This window comes from Musa acuminata, chromosome BXJ1-6 (assembly GCF_036884655.1).
Source record: "Musa acuminata AAA Group cultivar baxijiao chromosome BXJ1-6, Cavendish_Baxijiao_AAA, whole genome shotgun sequence".
Taxonomy (NCBI): Eukaryota; Viridiplantae; Streptophyta; class Magnoliopsida; order Zingiberales; family Musaceae; genus Musa; species Musa acuminata.
The window spans coordinates 7,267,134-7,287,176 of NC_088332.1; the positions used below are offsets into that span (position 1 = coordinate 7,267,134).

General features: G+C 44.9%; 4 protein-coding genes across 10 annotated transcripts; 2 read left to right on the forward strand and 2 right to left on the reverse strand.

Annotated features, from left to right (window-relative positions):
• Positions 1-567: 567 nt before the first annotated feature.
• On the forward strand, positions 568-2,511 carry LOC103987224 (mitogen-activated protein kinase kinase kinase 18-like). The gene has a single exon (XM_009405464.3). It carries the CDS (start codon positions 622-624, stop codon positions 1,978-1,980), a length of 1,359 nt encoding a protein of 452 aa, XP_009403739.2. The 5' UTR covers positions 568-621; the 3' UTR covers positions 1,981-2,511.
• A 2,602-nt stretch (positions 2,512-5,113) lies between these two features.
• LOC103988280 (S-type anion channel SLAH1-like) lies at positions 5,114-6,797 on the forward strand. The gene is made up of 2 exons (XM_009406829.3): positions 5,114-5,986; positions 6,484-6,797. The coding sequence occupies exons 1-2, from the start codon at positions 5,144-5,146 to the stop codon at positions 6,748-6,750; spliced, it is 1,110 nt and encodes a 369-aa protein (XP_009405104.2). The 5' UTR covers positions 5,114-5,143; the 3' UTR covers positions 6,751-6,797.
• A 789-nt stretch (positions 6,798-7,586) lies between these two features.
• LOC135675950 (probable WRKY transcription factor 31) lies at positions 7,587-9,751 on the reverse strand. Of its 2 annotated transcripts, none has more exons than XM_065186621.1 (5): positions 9,428-9,751; positions 9,249-9,341; positions 8,682-9,167; positions 8,487-8,600; positions 7,587-8,395 (listed from the first exon to the last, which is right to left on the reverse strand). In XM_065186621.1, the coding sequence occupies exons 1-5, from the start codon at positions 9,734-9,736 to the stop codon at positions 7,775-7,777; spliced, it is 1,623 nt and encodes a 540-aa protein (XP_065042693.1). In that variant the 5' UTR covers positions 9,737-9,751; the 3' UTR covers positions 7,587-7,774. The 2 variants fall into 2 exon arrangements, with proteins under 2 accessions (XP_065042693.1, XP_065042694.1); XM_065186622.1 differs by having other exon boundaries at positions 8,487-8,604.
• A 1,275-nt stretch (positions 9,752-11,026) lies between these two features.
• Positions 11,027-17,131, reverse strand: LOC135582386 (GTPase activating protein 1-like). Of its 6 annotated transcripts, XM_065186625.1 has the most exons (8): positions 17,008-17,131; positions 15,866-16,090; positions 15,165-15,258; positions 14,095-14,294; positions 13,701-13,942; positions 11,910-13,099; positions 11,596-11,691; positions 11,027-11,505 (listed from the first exon to the last, which is right to left on the reverse strand). In XM_065186625.1, the coding sequence occupies exons 6-8, from the start codon at positions 12,021-12,023 to the stop codon at positions 11,215-11,217; spliced, it is 501 nt and encodes a 166-aa protein (XP_065042697.1). In that variant the 5' UTR covers positions 12,024-13,099; positions 13,701-13,942; positions 14,095-14,294; positions 15,165-15,258; positions 15,866-16,090; positions 17,008-17,131; the 3' UTR covers positions 11,027-11,214. The 6 variants fall into 6 exon arrangements, 5 of the variants coding, with proteins under 5 accessions (XP_065042697.1, XP_065042698.1, XP_065042699.1 ...); XM_065186626.1 differs by lacking the exons at positions 13,701-13,942; positions 14,095-14,294; XR_010514083.1 differs by lacking the exons at positions 11,027-11,505; positions 11,596-11,691 and having other exon boundaries at positions 12,023-13,099; positions 15,866-16,028; positions 17,008-17,125.
• Positions 17,132-20,043: the final 2,912 nt, after the last annotated feature.

Sequence of the window (20,043 nt, forward strand, 5' to 3'; positions counted from 1 at the left end):
TACTCGAGTCAAAGACTTAGCTGGGCGACCTAACAGCCTTTGCTCCATCCAACGCCACGGGGAGACTTCTCAGAAGTCAACGGCCCGTTGATTTGGTTGTCGGATTTGGAGCACGTGGAAAAAACCACGAAGTGTCGGCCGCGACTTCCATCCGCGACTTCCATTCGGTTCACACCGGATGGCTCGGAAACGTGAACCATGCGTTCCGCAATGTCACCAGTTGCCGATTGGGCCCCACTCACAGCTCAGTATAGGAAAAATCTGCGGTAGTCGTACTTCCGTGGTTACTTGATGACTTGTGACTGCTTCTATTCTTGTCGTATATATATCGTCTTCATTTGTGGCTATTGAGAACGCGATGCTCGGTCACGGCATCGTAGACCAATGGCTGATAATAGTGAATGTAATGTGGCAGGAATGGCTTCGTTTTTCGACACGTGGACCGGTGAACGCGGACGCGGCCTTCTTTCAACGCGAGCGTGGACGGCCGCCTCGGCGGAGCATTGACTTTTGGAGAAGCCAAAGGGGACGCTCTCTTCCTTGCTTGTTATATCGGCTACCTCCCCGCGCACAAAGTCGTCCATCTCTTTCCTCTCTCTCGCTCGTGCTGGAGTTCTAACGATGGGGATCAGCGGGTGGCGCCGTGGGCGGATCATTGGCCGGGGGACCTCCGCTACCGTCTCGCTCGCCACTTCGGTGCCCTCGGGGGAGGTCTTCGCGGTCAAGTCGTCGGAGCTCTCTCGCTCTTGGCTCCTGCAGAGGGAGCAGAGGATCCTCTCTGCGCTGGATTCGCCGTTCGTCGTCTCTTATTTTGGTTTCGACGTCGCCGCCCAGACGCCAGAAGCCGGTCTCTGCTATAATCTTTTCATGGAGTACGCTCCCCGGGGTTCGCTGTCCGACGAGATCAGGAAGCAGGGCGGTCGGCTTGACGAGCTCGCCATCCGATCCTACGCATGCGACATCCTCGGCGGGCTGGCTTACTTGCACTCCAACGGCGTCGTCCATTGCGATCTGAAGAGCCAGAACGTCTTGATCTGCTCCGGTGGGCGGGCCAAGGTTGCGGACTTTGGGTGCGCGCGGAGCGCAGAGGAGGAGGACGAGGACGAGAGGGGATGGATGAGGGGCACGCCGATGTTCATGGCGCCGGAGGTCGCGCGGGGGGAAGAGCAGAGCGCGCCAGCTGATATCTGGGCCCTGGGATGCACCGTCATCGAGATGGCCACCGGTCGACCCCCATGGCCGCTCGTCTCGGACGCCCTTAGCGCTCTCCACCAGATCGCCTTCTCCACCGACGTGCCTGAGTTCCCGCGATGGATCTCCGAGGAGGGAAGGGACTTCTTGAGAAGGTGCTTGAGGAGGGATCCTCTGGAGCGGTGGACGGCGGAGCAGCTGCTCCAACACCCGTTCGTTGCCGCGTCTCGTGTCGCCAATCCTCCATCGAAATCCGACTGGATTTCTCCTAAAAGCACTCTCGATCAGGCTTTCTTGCAGTCGCTCTCCGACGACGACGACGACGGCCAGGTGATGGACCAAACAGAGGAGGACCCATTCGAGAGGATGCAGAGCCTAATCGGAGACGCTGCTCCCAACTGGACGTGGGATGAGAACTGGGTGACGGTGAGAAGTAATGGTGGCTTTCCGGTGACCGAATCCATCACCGAAGACGGGAGATCAACAAATCCAATCACGGATAGCAGCGAACAGCTCCTGCTCAGCACGAACCCCATGGCAACAGGGCATGTCCGTGACAACAGTTCAAGTGACCATAACTTATCTGAAACAAGTGTCGTTCCAATAGCAGAGGGACTCATCCTCACATGTAAAACAGAGAATTGTACATTCGAGAATGCCAACTTTTCCTTGATGAACAACAAGGAACGCACTCGAGCTCCTTTTGGCCATCGAACTCCAATCTTTCCATCTGTGATGTCCAATTCCGAGCTACGGATTAATGCGCCGCTACAGCTCCTTAGTCACTAGAAAACAAAAACTGGTTACCACGCATAGAACGGCGATCACGTTGACAGTAGGAATAGTCGGCTGGGAGAAACAGCGGTGGGTATTACAAATCTGTCAGTGTCACAGCGCAGCAGACTACAGAAGAAGATGGCGTTGAGCAATCCAAGTTACACAGTCTGGCCTTGCTTTCAATGCACGGCGCTCGGCACATGATTCGTGCCAATCTGTTGAGCTCCGAATCTAATAGACCACCGCAGAACATTATATTATATTATGACCGCCTGTCGAGGGCTGACGTTTGATGACGTGGAACTCGGTCGTCATCGCAGCAAGGTAACGGTGAACGGATGTCGTCAGGGATCTGCGCACCAACTTAGCAGTAGTACTTAAAGACTAGTAGTACCGAGTGTCTAAGTTTACCCGCATATCTTACCTGGCCTGGGATTAGATCAGGGAACGGCCCCATGCGGGGCCCAAGAAGTCATAAACACCACATTTATTGATTGGGTTGTCCATCGTTTTGAGATATCAACATTGGAGGAAGATTGCAGAGACAGATCTATCTTGACGCATTAAAGGGATCGTTGTGGATCCAATAGGTTCGATGAACTTGATTGTGCTCATGGCATAGATGGATTTGGTGAAACGAAGAATGATCGACTTCATTGCTCGTAATTCAGATAGTTGATCTTTATGTCTGATGAACAACCACATCACATACAAGTCTTAAGACCAATTAGCCTTCGTGGACAATCTTGTGAGCCCAGACAAAGCCATCAGACCTCTCCTCCAGTGGAGGATGATCAGTTCTCCCAGCAAGACCCAGCATTTCTTCCTGATCAGAGAGCCTGCTTGCTTCTGACTCGTCTCAACCACATCTCATGATTCACAGGTTATGATGATTCCAACAGTTCATGCATAAAATTCCAATAAAACAGGAAACCGAATTGCTCATTCCATGTTGATTTGGAGGTCTTGCAATTGGCCTCAAAGTAGAATAAATTTAGGATACGGTGTTGTGGATCAAGTCAGCCATTACTAGGAGAAAGTTTAAGCGACAAGGAGAAGAAGATTGAATGTTAATATGATTAGGTCTGCCATATGCGCAATTGCTAACGATCCACGATTGCCACCACCTTGTAATGTAGAAAAAGATGAGAGGCGTAGTGCGATCGAGAGATGTGTGATCTTTTGGAACTTTTAGTTGGTGCAGGAGATTGCACTGCCTGAAATCGTACGAAAAAGAAGCATGCACGTCTGCATGATCACATTAACAACTACAGAAGGCCAAAACCACAGCACTCTCACCAATCTTCTGATCACTTCATGCCCTGTGATTCATGCAGTGAGCCACCATTTCCACGTCTTCTTCCTTGTGTTCAGCACTCGAGAATCTTTGCTTTGTTTCCAATTCTTTTTGGAGAATGATTGGGCACTCAAGAATCGAAGGATCCACACCTTCCTAACTCTTTATATTGTAATAAACTTTTATGCCAATCTGTATGATCTTATCCTATCAAACCAAGGCAAAGAGATTTGATCCATCGATTCATGCGACCTTCTTTCATGGTGCTCAATGAGCGAGGCAATAACTCATCATCATCAACATGCAGACTTTGACTGACATCCGAGTTAAAAGAGATAAAGAGAAGAAGAACAAGACACGAGCTGACTGCCTAGGGATACAGATAGAGCTCCCATCCTCGATTAATGGGATGGATGTTCCATGGCAGACCTAATATTACCTACCTAAGGCATTTAGAGGCATGATAGGAACTTACCAAAGTTCCCCGCAGTTCAAATAAGTTTCACCACTGGAGAAGCTAATGCCCGCACCACTTAGAAAAGGTGATCCAAAGATGAGGTAAAGCTAGCTGTGCTTTTTCCAAATGACACCCCAATAATCCACATTAATCTGTCTGGGAGGATCGAAAGATTAGATACGATACAGGCGTAAAAATTTATTGGTTGTGAGTGTATGCCCAGATGATCTAACTGTCATCATTATATAAAGGAAAGAATTATGATGAGCTTCTGATTTTACAGGCTAATTAATCTTGATTGTATCGGCATAGGCTAAGGTGAGATGCTGCTAAGGAGAGTGAACTCAGGCATATATGCCTACCGATTGGTACCATCTGCACACCACTGTAAAGTTATTATTCCTAGGGTTCCTGATTCCTTAAACCAGTCATCCTCGACGTAAGCTCGATCGGATCGTGCATCAATAATCATCCTCAAGCAAGAAAGCTTGACAGCTCCCGCTCGCTGGCGTCGCACGCGGCGAACAGATTAAGTAGCATCTGCGTGGCTGGAAAAAGACAGATAGATTTATAGATAGATACGCCCCTCATCCTCCAAACTGTGTCGGAGTACTACAAGACATACGTTGCTCTCGGAGAAGCTGGGAAGAGTTCGCAAGCAGTCTGACCAGCTCAACAAGCCAACTGCAGTTTGATTCTTTGCCTTGGATGCTTCTTCTGCCAGCTGATCAGAAGCTCTCACCGAGGGATTTGGTCACCAAATTAAGAAAAATTCTTTTACGATTCTCAACCGGTGAAGTGTTACACGAAAAGGATCACTACTGACGCACTACCATCGCTCTTTGGCGAGCAAGTTTGCAAATGGATATGATCCATCTCACTCTTCTTATTGCGCATTAGCTCGTTGATGCCCTCCGAGAAATGGCCGCAATAAAAGCCGTGACGCACTCCAAAACCTGTAAATAACAAGTAGATGATACAAACACTGCTTGTTTTTCTTTCAGTCATGCTCAAGCTACTGCTACCTCTTGTTATCTTCTCCATCCAAGTTGTCACGTTGGTATAAGAAAAAGACAGTAAGGAAGAAGAAGGAGATTCGAGGGGAATATGTGAAACATACATTCATCTCACACAATATTGGGAAGGTGAGGAAGCCGAAGGTGAAGATGGTGGGTTGGTTGGGTGAGCCGCAGTTGCAGTTCCCACTTGCTTCATATTCTAGTAGAGATATGTGATGAATAGCCAGCCGTTCATAAGTGGTTTGGCCTATAAGAAAGATGATAAGAGGGATCCAACATCGATGGCCAGTGCCGTCGACCGCGATTCACCACCTCCTCTATAAATACTACAACCGCCACTTCCCCATGAAGGACGCAAAGACGAACATCTCATCCTCACCACTCTCACTTTCACATATATACATGGAAGCCGCCGTCGAGCTCCACCAAATCGAACTCCAAGTCCTTAAACCCGTGGCCGCCGCCGCCACCGGTAGGGCCCTGTCCAAGTTCTCCATGCTCACTCGTTTCCATGCCGGCTACTTCCGCATCAGCCTCTCCCTCTGCGGCCAGGCGCTGCTGTGGAAGACGCTCATCGAGCCGTCCACGGACGCGCGCGCCCTTCGCGCCGTGGTCAGCCGCCTCCCCTCCTTCGCCTTCGTCCTCTTCTGGTCCCTCGCCTTCCTCACCCTCCTCGCGCTCTGTTTCCTCTACATGGCCCGCTGCGTCCTCCGCTTCCGCAGCGTCCGCGCCGAGTTCGCGCACCACGTCGGCATGAACTACCTCTTCGCCCCCTGGATCTCCTGGCTGCTCCTCCTCCAGTCCGCGCCCTTCCTCCGCCCCAACACCAACGGTTACCTCCTCCTCTGGTGGCTCTTCTCCCTCCCCATCCTTGCCCTCGACGTCAAGATCTACGGGCAGTGGTTCACCCAGGGGAAGAAGTTCCTGTCCACGGTGGCCAACCCCACCAGCCAGATCTCGGTGATCGGGAACCTGGTGGGGGCGCGGGCGGCGGCCCAGATGGGGTGGAGGGAGAGCGCCCTATGCATGTTTTCCCTGGGCATCGCGCACTACCTCGTGCTCTTCGTGACGCTATACCAGCGGCTCCTGGGCAGCAACTCGCTGCCAGCCATGTTGCGGCCGGTGTTCTTCCTCTTCTTCGCTGCGCCGAGCATGGCCAGCTTGGCCTGGGACTCCATCTCCTCCACGTTTGACACCCCTTGCAAGATGCTCTTCTTCCTCTCCCTCTTCCTCTTTGCTTCTCTGGTAACTCAATCAGCAGCATACTTCAGCTTCCTTCCACTAGTTTCTTTGCTCTAATACTCTTCGCAGCGCCCCCACTACTGAATTCTTACGTAATTTTCTTAGCTTGGTTTTCATTATACGTTCTCAACTTTACTATACAAAGTCAACTAACAAACAGGTAGTCAAATTTACTTCGCTTCTTATGTAGCAAGCCATCAACCATGTTGATGATTCCACAACGCCTCGATAGCTCTAAAACATATCACCACCTCACTGACCAATATTTAGTTGTCGTCGTACTAATTCCACTTGCTACCTTTCCCTACTCTTTGATGGCACCACCAAAAACGAACAGCATCCATGGAATATAATCGAGAGATAGAAACAGAGTTGTTCTTAGCTAGAGATGGAATATCTTATCATTTAATCTCACACGCACATCTTGTATGATCTCGTCCAGCATCTTAGCTCGAGTTTCTAATTCGAGGTGCCTAATAGTGGTGGTGGTGGTGGCTCAGGTGTGTAGGCCAGCGCTGTTCCGGAGATCTATGAGAAGGTTTAGCGTGGCGTGGTGGGCGTACTCCTTCCCGCTGTCGGTGCTCGCGCTGGCCGCCACCGAGTACGCCCAGGAGGCGAAGGGGGTGGTGGCCAACGTGCTCATGCTGGTCCTCTCGGTGCTCTCCGTGGTGGTCACCCTTGTGCTGATGGTCTTTACGGCGATAAAGACCAATGACCTACTGCCCCATGACGACCCCTTTATGTGCTCATTCAACAACATGCAATGAACTGGGAGTTTATCTGCCTCTTGATCTGCCCACCCTATGCTGCAAGAACATACGTATACATCTATATAAACTGTACAAATCTATCTTTTTTATGTAATCTTCTTCATTTATATGAATGCCTAATGTATCTATTCTTTCTCTTTCTCTCGAAATCCAATAGCCACAAAGCGACTCCTCTCTCTCTCTCTCTCTCACTCTCTCTAATATGTATATATACAGCTTGGAACGGCTTGGAAAGACTAGGAATATCTGTGGCAGGAAGTGGGGTGGGATACCAAGTCCATGTATGACAGTGAAATGCAGTGAAGCCAATGTGGGGAAGGGAGAGTGCACCATGTCAGTGCTACGGCAGTGTCAAAACTGTAAGAGATCAGACGGGCCACTTCGTTTCTGGATATGATGTTGGATGAAACCTAAGATACCGGTTCCGTTTGTCTGATATGATGTTGGATGCATTCGGTAGAAGTCCCACCATGACTAAGACCTTGTTTGCACCGCAAAGCAGTCCAAGAAGAACGTGCGTAGACTCGCAGAAACTAGAATAATGCTTCGTCCATGCCGAATCCAATGACTCGTGAAGGAGCAAAAGGAAGCTGATTGGAACAACCACACAGCGAGTCTTCCATCCATGACTACACCTGTTGGTATTCGCTATTCCGTAGACGATGCGGCACCGGATCCGGTCCGAGGCATCATTCAATGCCGCGTCACTTTGATGTGGTCGGTCGTCGCATCTGTCTTCGCTTCCTCTCCTCGTGTGCTCCACGGAGGCGGCCATCCTTTGACCCACCCCATCAAGAGAACATTGAGGATTAGATGGAAAGAAAAAGGAGATGTGGACGTGTATGGTCTTTATTGATCCAATGCTGATGCGTGAACGAAATGGTGACAAGAGTGGGGAAGCAGTTTGGTCTTCGATCGTCTAAAATAGTAAGCAACGAGAGAAAAAAAAAGGAAAGAAAGTATGATTGGTTCTGTTTATCGCCACAAAACAAAAGAAGCCAAAGCTTGAGATGGTCAACTGTTATTGGTACTGTTCCGGTTCTCGTCGTTGCTTGCTGCAGCTGGTTGTGTTGGCACTACTGTGGCTATTGTCATCGTTTCCTGTTCGATGATTGCCGGCGCCGCCGATGATCGAAGATATGGCCGCCGCAACCGCTGCGGTGAAGTTGGGGTCCGCCGTTATGACCGCGCTCACTGTATCGGCCAGAGAAGGTGGCGCGACGGACTGGGCCTTTGGGTGCGCCATTTGGGCGGGATCCATCTCCGGTGACATCTGAAGGCCCGAGAATCTGGACTGGTTCTGTAGCGGCTGCCCAAAGACCTGCGGCAGCGGCGGAGCGGCGCTCGGGAATGGCAATTGGAACTGCAGAGGGCTGGGACTTTGGGTGAGGTCCAACGTCACGGTGGGGAACGGCGCCGAGGCTGATATGCTCGCCATGCTCGACGAGCAGGGGAGAACGGTTCTTGCAAGGAAGTTGGAACTCATCGGCCCGTCGGCGCTCGGCATCGACCCCGATACGAGCATCGACGCCGCGGCGGAAGTGGTCGACGCCATCGGTATGGCTGCCGGCGGGAGCGGATGGCTGTGAGTGCCCTCGTACGTTGTGATCAAGATCGAACGGTCGTCGGCGCACCTCTGTACCTGTTCATGGATTCTCCATGTTCAGCTCCGCACAATTGGTTGTCCGATTGTCATGACATACAATTGCACCGACGAAGAAAGGGGAAATCACCTGCTTGCGGACCGGACACCCGGTGGCCATGGTGCATCGGTAGTAAGCCCGAGGGCAGGGGTTTCCTTTGGCCATCTTCTGTCCATACTTCCTCCACTGGCATCCATCGGTGATCTACCTTACGAGAGAGAACATCCATCACCAATCTAGATTTTTTGTGCAGATGCATCACACCTACAGCGTAGAGAGCCTTACCGTGGGAGCTTCAGACCTTGCTCGAACGGACACACGGGCTTTTCTCATGGTGGCGTCCTCGGCTCGCTCGGCGGACTTGGAAGGAGCTAATCTGGGTGTTTTGTTACTGTTCCAGCCATGTTCTGCTCTATCATCTTCCCTGACATGCTTCTCATGATCGAGTGAAACTTCTGTGTGGCTTCGCAGCGACAAACACGGGTCCCTGCTCGTGGAAGAAGAGTGGGATGGCTCATCGATATCCCCGCCCGGTCCAAGATCCATGAACTGCCGCCTCGGGACCACAGCTCCGTCATGCTTATCATGGCTCTTCTCTTCCATCTTCCTGTTCTCTGGTTCCTGTGGGTTTCCGGAAGTGCGTCGTTGTTGCGTCAGCGCGACGAGCTGCATCTGAAGGGCGTTGTAGTTGGTGGTCAACTGGTTCAGCATCAACCTCAGCTTGTTGTTCTCTTGGTTCATGCGCGCCAGCTCTGCTTGGACGGCGGTCAACTGAAACAATCAAGCGCGGAACCCAAATCACTTCACTCGAACGCCATGGTTCGGATGCACAATTAGCCTTATCGTTCTTACCTCGCTCTTGCCTTCTTTATCGTCCTCAGGTGGTGACATCCCGTCGTCCACCGTCGACAGGTCGCTGCGCGTGTTGGACAAGTGCAACCCAGTCTACACAACATGCAAAACCTTGCGATCAATACCTTCTCTTACATGCATGCAAAATAGAAACTTGAGGGGATCGAGTTCTGACTAACGTTGACGGAAAGGTCTTCTCTCTTGATACAAAGGCTCGGCACCTTGAGGTCGAGTTCCGGCGCGGCACCGCTCGTCATCGTCATCTTCTTCTTCTCGTTCGAGAAGAAATCCATCTCGCTGATGACGACGGCCCGGTTCTCTCTTGGTGGCGTCGTCGATGCTTCCTCCACATGAGCATCCTTGAACCCGACGCCGGAGCGGTGATGGTCGGAGTTCATCGGCTGATTTTGGTGTGAAGGAGAGGTGAGTAAAAGGGAGGAGGCGGTCGCCAACGTGAGCCCTGCTGCCGCACCACCTCGACCATCCATATGCAGCGACTACGAAGGGAAGGTATATATGGAAGACGGAAGTCGCTGACCGAGGGGACAGGGCGGGCAATAAAGAAAGGCCGGCTTGTGCGTGACGGGAGATGGTGCGTCAGTGGGGGCCACCGGAGACCGAACAAGAACGAAGAAAGAAGAAGATGAAGACCCCGTCGAGGATTATTATACGGACAGAAAGAAAGAACGAAAGAGTCGCGATCGACGAAGGTAAAGAAGGAACGATGGGGGAGGGGGGGATGGTGAAGAGCGAGCAGAGGGTGTTGGGTTTGGCGAGTCAAAAGAGTGCGAACAATAAAAACGATGCCATGAATGCCGTCTCCGATAACCCCGGCGAGCTTCATGTTGGAGAAGCTGTCAACACCTTTGACTGGACCCACTCTACCCTTCCATCTCTCCCCCATCATCCTTCTCTCTCTCTCTCTCTCTTCAGACTCAAAGACCGTGGGGAAGAATTTGTGTATGTGTAGAGAGAGAAGAGAGAGAGAGAGAGAAATATGCTAGAGAGGCGGTGGTTTGACCGCAGGCGAGGCGCGCTCACTGGCGGCCACGAAGGCGAGTCGTGGACTGGAGACCGCAAGCCGCGCCCTTCTCGTGAGCGCCATTACCTTGACTCTGAGAGAGAGAGAGAGAGAGAGAGAGAGAGAGGTCCATCCTGTTCTGGCGTCGAATCATAAATCCTCCCACTACATTGGACGTGTTGGCAATCCTTTCTTGCATGAATCATGGTTTCATCACACCAGAGTTGGAAGACAAATTGAAACCTGGACAAGAGACTTCCAACATGGGATTCATTGCTGCCATGGACATTGAAGAAACAGTCGGAATGGACGGCATAGTTTGATGCTGAAGTCTCGCTTGTCGTTGCATGCAGATGCCAAAGAAAAAGGAGAATTCTGACTTTGTGGGTGCATTCAAATGACCGGAAACATTAAACATAAACGAAGTGTCGTTGACACAACCCTTTCCTATCTAGAAATATAACTACACATGACAACATTATGACGACATTGATAGTTATGGTGTTAACTCCCTCATCAATTACCTAACATAGCTTAAGATTAACTCCCCCAGTCTAATTACGATGTGCTTTTAGTCCTATTCATTTTTAGATCTGTTCAGTCACTCAAATATCATTTGTTATGACCTGACCCAATTTAATGATAATAGATTCACTTTATGTATCTCTAATTTCCCCTCACTATTTATATAGATTTAAGATAAAATCAAGTATGGAATATGGACAAATGTGACGGCACTGCTACACGAGGAGGAGACTTCATAGCTCAGGCTGAGCATTGTTTCACCCAGAAATCTGTACATTTACCTCAGTAGCAGATCAACAAGGCAAAGTATGGAGAAGGATCTGTAGGAGAAATTAAGGAGATACATAGTAAGGCAGAACAACAGAACGCAGGTGTGGTGGCGATCGGATGGCAAGTGCTCTACAGAGCAGAGGAAGGGTTCTACAAGCCCTTGGCACCTGGAATGTCGACCCACTGCAGCTGCAGCTCGACTTCACCTCGTTCCACATCTTTGAGCCTGAGAGCGAGGTCTTGAGTCACCTGCCCATGGCACCAGCGCACAACGCTCTCTTCCGCCAAGCAGTTCTGTCTGCAGGGCACCACCTTCCGTATTATGGTGCCCTCGGGAACGCCTTGCGGGTTCATTTTCACGGCCTCCAGAAATGGGCGGATGTCGAACTCCGCATGGCCCATGGCGTCATCCTTGGTGAACCGGTCCTTGTCGAACACTTGCTGCACGCAGTCACCGGTGGAAGATGATGAAGCATTAATGACTAGGAAGATGAAATATAGTATCGCTCGAATTCTTAGTTTGGAACACACAAGCCTGACTGGAAGTGAAGGATCCTCGATGCAGAGTGTCAAGTCTTCGTTCCAAACAGGATTAGTATTCTTTTTTATTACTCTGGTCTTCAATTTCTGCAGCAAAATGAAGAAGAATGAGAAGAACAACCGAAGAGAAAACCACTAGATGCATCATATGTTCTGGATGGCTCGGCGGCAAAGAATGATGCCAGGTTTTGATCAGTATCATTCAATAACCATCATACTGCAGCATCGAAAGGTTGTCAAGAACTTGAAACGCCAAAGCTAGCAGAACTCAGAGGAACAGGAGAGAAGAGATTGGGGAGGAGAACCTGTTTGCCCATTCGGAGGACGACGTAAGGGTCGCTGGTGGTGACATCTCGCACGGCGAGGTTTACGCCTCTCGCCACCCGCACCCTCAGCAGCCCCAGCAAGTGCTCCACCATCACGCCCCTCCTCCTCCTCCCAAGCCGCTATCGGTCTCCCACCACAGCAAGAGTCGAGCTGCTCATATAGAGGAAGAGAACGAAACAAAGGAGGTGGCAGAAACGTGCCAGCAAAAAAGAATACTACTGCAACGCACGTTATGATGCTTCAGTCTCTTATATATATATATATATATATATATATATATATATATATATATAATACTCATTTTGTTATCTGTACAATAATAAAAAAATTATAGCACAGGAAGAAATAAATGTAATACAACAATATGTCTAAATCTCAATATACAATATCCAAGTTCTTCCTACAGTTCATTGCCCTTCAGTTTCCGCTTTCAAATTCTGAAAACAAAAAAAATACAGTTCAAATTGAAACATTCTAACAGAGTATAAATGAATCTTCGCAAAAAGTTGTCATGAACAAGAATGAATAGCCTGATAAGTTGCAGACATCCGACGTAAAAGAAGAGAAGAAAATTATGAAAAATCTATTTATCATGCTGAAAGCCACGGGATATTTTGTTCATCATGAAGCAATGGCTGGTCCATGAAAATATGAGATAATTGGAAGAAAAGCCAATGACATCTTTAAATCATAGCAAACTCATGGCGGCACAAAAATACTTGATCGGTGCTAATTGTTCAATTTTTAGAATAGGAACCACATACAGAGATGCATTTATCCTTCATAGAGCATGTTATTGGTTTAGTGACAATATCTGTAGATCAATTGTTTTCTGTAAGCAAAGAGTACCATCTTCTGAAAAATATAATGGACCATGGCTGCCCGTCGATACAATGCCACTGAAGAAAAAACTAGCTTGTAGAAGAAAGAAGCACCGGAAGAAAAAAATCTTCAAACTGAACCAATTCTTTGAAGAACAAAAAGAAACTTGCAGCCTTCCTTGTGCATTAAATTTTGCTCAAAGCATGTGACTTGAGGGGAAACATGGTTGCTGAAATTTAAGAATCTTCAAACGAACTGATGGATCCTAACAGAATCCTCAAATCATTGATGTCATCGATCACTCCCATGTATTCTGATCTTTGATTATGTATCTCAGCATCCAATGCTGCAATCATTCAGAAATTAATGTTTGTATTAGCATATGACAAAGTGAGTTGCATGTCTGCCTTATACTAAGATATTAATTACAAAATCATAATTTTAACTTTTAAAGGCCAATGTACCAGAAATTCATCTAAACACAGAAAGTCGACAACATAAACTATCAAATAATACACCTTCAGGGATTTCCATCAAATACACTGTTGATAAAGGAAATAAAATAAAGTCCTTATGAATTATTGATGCTCTTTAAAAATTCAGCTTTGTGAGCAAATATCTTCGGTTCAATTACATTAGCTCTTAAACAGCCCCTATCATGTTTCATTTCCACTTCTTTGCACTTCCAAATGGCTAGCAGTACCATGTGGCAGTATCAAACAACTTAAAACACTGTTTTCCAGCTTTAACATTCCATCAATTATTGTTAACCTTTATTTCCATTATGGCATGACCAAATTATTAGTCTCTGTCATCTTCATATTAGCCTCTCAGCAACACTGAACACAAATTTTTTAAGTTATTTCAGATATAAAAGTTATCTGTCCTCCACCACAAAACTTAATGCAATGTATAGCCAACTTTCACCACAGTCCCATGGTACCTACGTCATGTAATGTTGTGTTTTCAAGTTGTGGACCAACGAAGAGAACAATCCTATCTCTCTGGTGGGCAAAAACCATCACCCATCATATGACTCACAGTCCAAATAAGCTGTAAGCTTGCGAATGAACCAGAATAAGGATCCAGTACTCTCATCTTGTGGCTCGTGCAACGTGAACCGTCTTTAGCTTTAACCAATATGTATTTGAGTCTTAGTTTGATTAGCGACAGTCTTGATAACGATTTTCTGTAGCAAAAGGCAAGAACTGGGAGTCACAAGAAACATATATTACCATAAAGAGAAAAAACATAAGAACAAATAGTGTAGAACTTTTACACCTATCACAGGTAGGATTTAAGAAAGAAATATTCTATGACAAGAAATGATTAACTAATTACCTGAATTAGACTTGTGAATTTCTTGAAGAATCTCTTCAATAAGTTCCTCAGTAGAATTTTCTAGGGCAGTCATTTTCTTAGTCACAGTTTGTTTCTCATTTTCAAGTGCCTTTTTTTCTGATAAAAGGCGACTTAATTCGTTATTTTTCGCAATTGTCATATCATCTTGAAATTCACAACATTGAAGAATGAACTTTTCCCTAATAAAAAAAATATATAAATCAAAATTTGACCTTACAAGATTATTCACTGATCACATTCTTGAGGGATCAAAATAAAGGTACAATTCTGATAATAAGAACATAAAAATTTACATACATTTGGAACTAATATTATTCGATCATCTGGAAAAGGCAACACAAGGAACACATTCTTAAGATGGCTTATCAATCAAATATACGATACTAGAATGAACAAATATGGCGTTAGGGACATAAAAATCTATGAAATTTGAAATCAACAGTAAAGGTACAGACATAGTCATCATAGTTATTTAAGGAATATGTCAAAAGTGGACAAAATAAGAATATGTATCATAAATGCTTAGATAAAAAAATGCTAACAATATGCTGAATGATTAAGGACTACTCTCATGTTTAAGATGCTTCGGTGAAGAGAGAAGTGAACCACTAAAAAATTTACCATTGCAAGCACTTAGTTGAAAATATTTCAGGTTTCATAGGAATCATGACAAGGGAATTTTGTTGAACGACCTCAGCTTGCCGTGTCTGTGTCATTTCTTGGGTTTCCAAAATCCTAGACACTCCAAATGGCAAATCCAAGAATTCGAGTAGAAACATGAATATAGACATGTATTGTCAGTTTTTCAATGAGGTAAAACTAATGTTCTAGTTCATCTACGTAATAAATACTGAAGACATTTTATAACCTTAAGCTCATTCTGTAATTATGGTTCACTATCTGTTTTCCGATTGAAGAGAAAAGATCATGCAGTTTCAAGATAATAAAAAAACAAAAAAATGGCAACAGAGATGAACTAAGAATAATCGATTAAAAATCTCCATACGTAAGAACATATATAAGTTGCAAATGAAGATTCCAGGAAATACCTTTTATCATAAATTCTTTTCTCAATGATATCACGGTTAATCTTTAGAGATCCTGATTCCCTTTCCATTGATTCTGCAGAGGCCCTTGAAATGGCTGTTCAGAGAGGAATATCAGGTGTAAGCAAATGAATATTTTATAATTTTTCTTATGCTTACTATAGTATTCATATTTCAGGTTTTGACAATAGCAAATCACCAACAAGCAAAATTTAGGACAAGTTAAAAGACAACAAACTTAACTAGTTAAAAAGAATAAGTATCAGAGTAACTAAAAATGGCCCCTTGATGTGCCCCATGCGATAGGTAACAGCTGACAGTCAATTGACTTCAGTCTTGTGCCAATGAGGGGACCGGAACCACTAAAATAAAACGAGCATGGTGGAAGACTATCCAGACTTGATCCACCATGAGATCCAAGAGTGTACTGGGCTGTATGTGGCAATATAAAAAGGATGTCAGAATTTGTATGTGAAAGATAGTTATATCCAAGGAGTCGCAGCAAGTGTGCTGGGCACCTTACTGAGATATACATTTTTGTTTCAGCCCCTGAATGGCACAAGCACAATACTCTATTCATTGTCAAACAAGAACTCTAGGCAAGAGAACCCGGAAAGTATGAATTAAAAGAGACATTAGTCTAAATTAGTCAGACTAACTATAAATAAGAATATGAAGAAAACATCATAAGCACAAACCATTACCAGCTACTTGGATTGAAGCTTCAAGCTCAAAACCCCTAATTGTTATGATCTTTGACAACTCACATTCCCTCATGATATGACCATCTTCAATTTCAGAAAGCTTTAAAATTTCTGACTCAATTTCTCTTGTCCTCTGAATATTCTTCTCAATCTCTTCATTGACCTACCGAACACCATTCAGAACAATCCATTACTATCTCGAAAATAGCTTGTCAGTTTTGCTTCCTGTCCAGGAAAACAAAGATTCTGAGACAAACTATTATAGTTTATAAGAAATATTAAAAAAGCAAGTTCACAAGAGAAGGAAAGTCGAAAAATGCAAGGAATTTGGCAAATCTGGATGCCACAATTATCAAATGGCTATTAGTATTCTTAAATTTAACATGACATCACACCGAGTCATCCGGTGGTAACAAGGAATAACTAGTTGAGTTACAATCGGCAAAGAATGAGATCTAACCAACTAAATGTCGTGCCTAGTTAGAAACAATATCATAAAACATCACTAACATAATGGGTTAATTTGACATCCAGGATTGCTGAAATATTGAGGCCGTTTACATATTTAGGTTGGTTAAGATCTATTAGACATGGCCGGTCTATTGAATCCAAGAATGTCTTTACCTCCTTGTCAGTTTTAGTAATTCAACCTACCACTCAAGTCACTTGATTTCTTGCATTTTCGATTTCAAGAATTATGAGCGAACTAGAAAAATGCACTTTCCAACTATTCTTCTTCTTTGGCATTACCAATCAAGCTTGCTAGATTTGTGAGTCGTAGAACAACTTTTCCAATCAAACGTAAACGAAAGGAACACAAACGAAAAATGCTATATCAGGTTGCTTGCATCCGTAAAGCTGCCTCATAAATATGGTGAATGACCAAAGCATATCACTTACCTAATAACGTAAGATGCGAGGATTTCTCCAATAACAATTCATCATACTGTTTAACATCAGAAATTGAACCCGTAATCCACCAAACAATAATCGGGAAACCTGTTCAGGTTCTGGTTTGGTAGGTTTGTCTAGGATATGGAAGACCTAAATCGTCCTGGATGGAGAGATAAAGCGACAAAGACGCAAGGCGATAGATGTTTGTTGAATTGACTTGACAGGAGAGAGAGAGAGAGACTCGTCACCTGGTCGAGCATGTCCTTAAAAGAGGATATCTCGCGAAGAATGGCGCCGGAGTCCTCCATCGTGTTCGACATGTCGATCACGGGAAGAGCGAGGAAAGGCGAGGTCAGAGCCCTCTGACTCGGGTGCGCTTCCAAGGAGATACGCCCGCTATGTGTTCGATACAAATTCTTTGGGAAATTTCCGAAAAAGCCCTTTCCTTTTTCCTTTTCCTCGCTTAAGTTATCGTTCTATTAGTTTCTGTTACTTAAAAGCAGTCTCCTCGCTGGCAGCTGACGTGGCATAAATAGAAACGGATAGAATAATTCTCAAATAACAAAAAGAATTAATCAATTTACCCAAAAATCCCTTAGTAATCCAAATAATATTCTTATATTTAATTTTTACCAAGAACATGTTTTTTATTTAATATATGGACGATGTGCTTGAATCAATTTCTTTGATGCCAGATAGATTTAGATTCGTGGGTTAGTTCGGTTCGATCGAGTTGTCTATGTATTCGAGTATATTGAATCTTGGATTTTGATGATGAAACCAATTGATAAATGTTTATGATTTGATCTATGTTTTGAGTGATGCAGGATGCTTCGATCAGGATGAGACAATTAAAGCAAGAAGAATCATGTTGGGCCGGGAGAAAACATGTTAGAAGATTGGATGTCGAGCCGGTGGATCGGTCGACGTATCGACAGAAGGCTTCGGGCTATGGATTCGGGCATCGAGCCAAGAAGAGCGGAGATTGAGCCAAGGATATCGGAGTTGCAGAGTCAACTGACCGATTGGGCAATAGGCCGCAAGAGAGGACGATGCGCCGAAGAATCGGACGAAGCGTCGATAGACCAATGACACGCCGGACAACATGATTCATGCTTAGTAATAATTGTCTAGATCGAAGTATATTTTACATGTGCAGGATTAAATACGATAGCAAGGCATGAAGCAAAATGAAGTCCTGGAGTCAAGGATGCGATTTCGTTGGGAGTTCGAGAATTCGTCGGAAGTCCAAACGTTCGTCGAAAGTTCTACAGGAACTAGCCGAGAAGTCCAGGAGCTTGCCGGAAGAAGCTCGTCAGAACTCGCCAAAAAGATCATCGTGAAGTCTAGGAGCTTACCGGGAATCCATTAGAACATTACCGAGAGATCATCAGAAGTTCGTCGGTAGCTCGCCAGAAAAAACTAAGACTTATAGACTTATTTAGCTTAAGTATATCTTAGATTTCGTAATTAGCATGTAATTATGTTTGGAATTGGGCAAAGCCAATTATGAGTCAGTTGGGCCCATGTAAGGATTGTGTTGGGCCCAATAAAAGGCCCAAACAATGACCCAAGAGGTGAAACCGTCGTGGCACTATCTCCGAGACTGTGTCAAGCAGTGGTACCACCAGTCTGGGCAATGGTACCGTTAGTCTGGGCAGTGGTACTGCCCCTAGCAGGGTGTCAAGCGGTGGTACCGTCAGTCTGGGCAGTGGTACTACCTAGCACAGCCTCCCAGACAGTGGCACCGCCAGACTGGGCAGTGGTACCGCCTAGTGTAGTGTCAGTGTCAGACTAACATTGACGGTGGTACCGCCCAGACCCAGGAAACCCGGGATGAGATGTTTTTAGGCTCTAAGTTTGAATCAACTTGAAGCTTATAAATACCTCTCTCATCCCTGGTTAACATACACAAGCATAGAGAATTTAAAGAGGGTAAAACGCTGTTGTAATCTCTTGTGAGAATCCTCCTCTTCTAGTCTAAGTGTTAAAATAGTTTGAGAGAGGAGTAAGTGCTTGTAAGGGTTATCTCCTAAACTAAGTAAAAGGAGAAGAGGGGTGTAAGAAGGAGATTGATCTTCGCCTATTAAAGGAAGATTGATAGTGGATACCAATAGCCTCGACGGAAGAGGAATCAGAGGAGTGGATGTAGGATACGACAATCGAACCACTATAAATCGGTTTGCATTTCTGTTTTGCTATTTATCTTAACTGCAAATTGCCTTCGTTGCTTTACATCAACTACACTTCCGTATGCTTTCAATTTAAAGATCTTTTCAAAACAGTTTTCGTCGAAATTAGATTTTATCGTATGAAGGTTTTTCAAACCGACGTAATTTTTACCGCTACACTAATTCACCCCCCCTCTTAATACTGACTCTTTTCCTAACAAAGTCAAATCCATTTGATTAACCCATGAATCATTTCTTTGGCCTCTTTTCCCTCGAGTTCCTTCTTTTTCTTTCTTATTTTTTCATCATATTTTATTTTTAATTATCTTTTATTGTTCTCTCCTTCGTGACATTCTCGTCTGCCTCGGACTCTTTACGATTTATCTATAAAATTTATTACATTTGAGTTACACGTTGAGTTATAGTTAAGTTACATTCATTCATATAATTTATTAAAAATATAATATTTTTATATAAAATATTTTAAATTTATCATAAAAATTTTAGAAGCATATTTTAGTAAAATTATCAAAGTTGTGATAATTTTATTTTAAAATTATTTAATTTTTTAAAAATAAGATAGATGATTTAGTTTAAGTTAGTTCAGTTTGAAGTGCCACTAAGCCAACATAAAAAATATAAGATATAAGATTTTATGATTAGTTTTATGAAGAATAATTTTATATAAAAATTAATATATTTTAAAGAATATCTTAAGTTTTTTTAGTTTCGTAATAATTTTAAGATAATTTTATACCTTAATTAATTCATTTAGAGCTGAACGAGTTAATCCATTTTTATGCACGATTACTAACCAAAAAACAAAGAAGAAGATAAACTTCATCACCTGCCATTGACAATGCGGTCATCGGGTCATTTCATCAAATACTCTGTCTACATTGTCTACCATCTTATACGTTTGACTTCTCTTGAACGAGGCGATACGGTACGTCACTGCCTCGGGATGCCAAACCCATCTGATACGTCAACCGATCATAACGAAGGGTCTCAACAGTCGTCCACAAAAACGACGGCGACCGTCTCGTCGCGCAGTCATTTCCGTGCTGCTTTCTCGCTCTAATAATAAACGAGTGAATTCCCGTGTAGTTTTCG

What these genes read in the sequence shown, in the direction of transcription:
- LOC103988280 (XM_009406829.3), top strand. Translation starts at nt 5,144, where the DNA reads ATGGAAGCCGCCGTCGAGCTCCACCAAATCGAACTCCAAGTCCTTAAA. An exon ending in TCTTCCTCTTTGCTTCTCTG is followed by an intron (nt 5,987 to 6,483) that starts GTAACTCAATCA and finishes GTGGTGGCTCAG; the next exon opens with GTGTGTAGGCCAGCGCTGTT.
- LOC135675950 (XM_065186621.1), bottom strand. Translation starts at nt 9,736, where the DNA reads ATGGATGGTCGAGGTGGTGCGGCAGCAGGGCTCACGTTGGCGACCGCC. An exon ending in GAGAAGACCTTTCCGTCAAC is followed by an intron (nt 9,342 to 9,427) that starts GTTAGTCAGAAC and finishes CATGTTGTGTAG; the next exon opens with ACTGGGTTGCACTTGTCCAA. An exon ending in GGTGTCCGGTCCGCAAGCAG is followed by an intron (nt 8,396 to 8,486) that starts GTGATTTCCCCT and finishes ATCCATGAACAG; the next exon opens with GTACAGAGGTGCGCCGACGA.
- LOC135582386 (XM_065186623.1), bottom strand. Translation starts at nt 17,079, where the DNA reads ATGTCGAACACGATGGAGGACTCCGGCGCCATTCTTCGCGAGATATCC. An exon ending in TTAAGGACATGCTCGACCAG is followed by an intron (nt 16,029 to 17,007) that starts GTGACGAGTCTC and finishes GGTGTTCGGTAG; the next exon opens with GTCAATGAAGAGATTGAGAA. An exon ending in AATTCACAAGTCTAATTCAG is followed by an intron (nt 13,100 to 14,094) that starts GTAATTAGTTAA and finishes GAATGATTGCAG; the next exon opens with CATTGGATGCTGAGATACAT.
- LOC103987224 (XM_009405464.3), top strand. Translation starts at nt 622, where the DNA reads ATGGGGATCAGCGGGTGGCGCCGTGGGCGGATCATTGGCCGGGGGACC.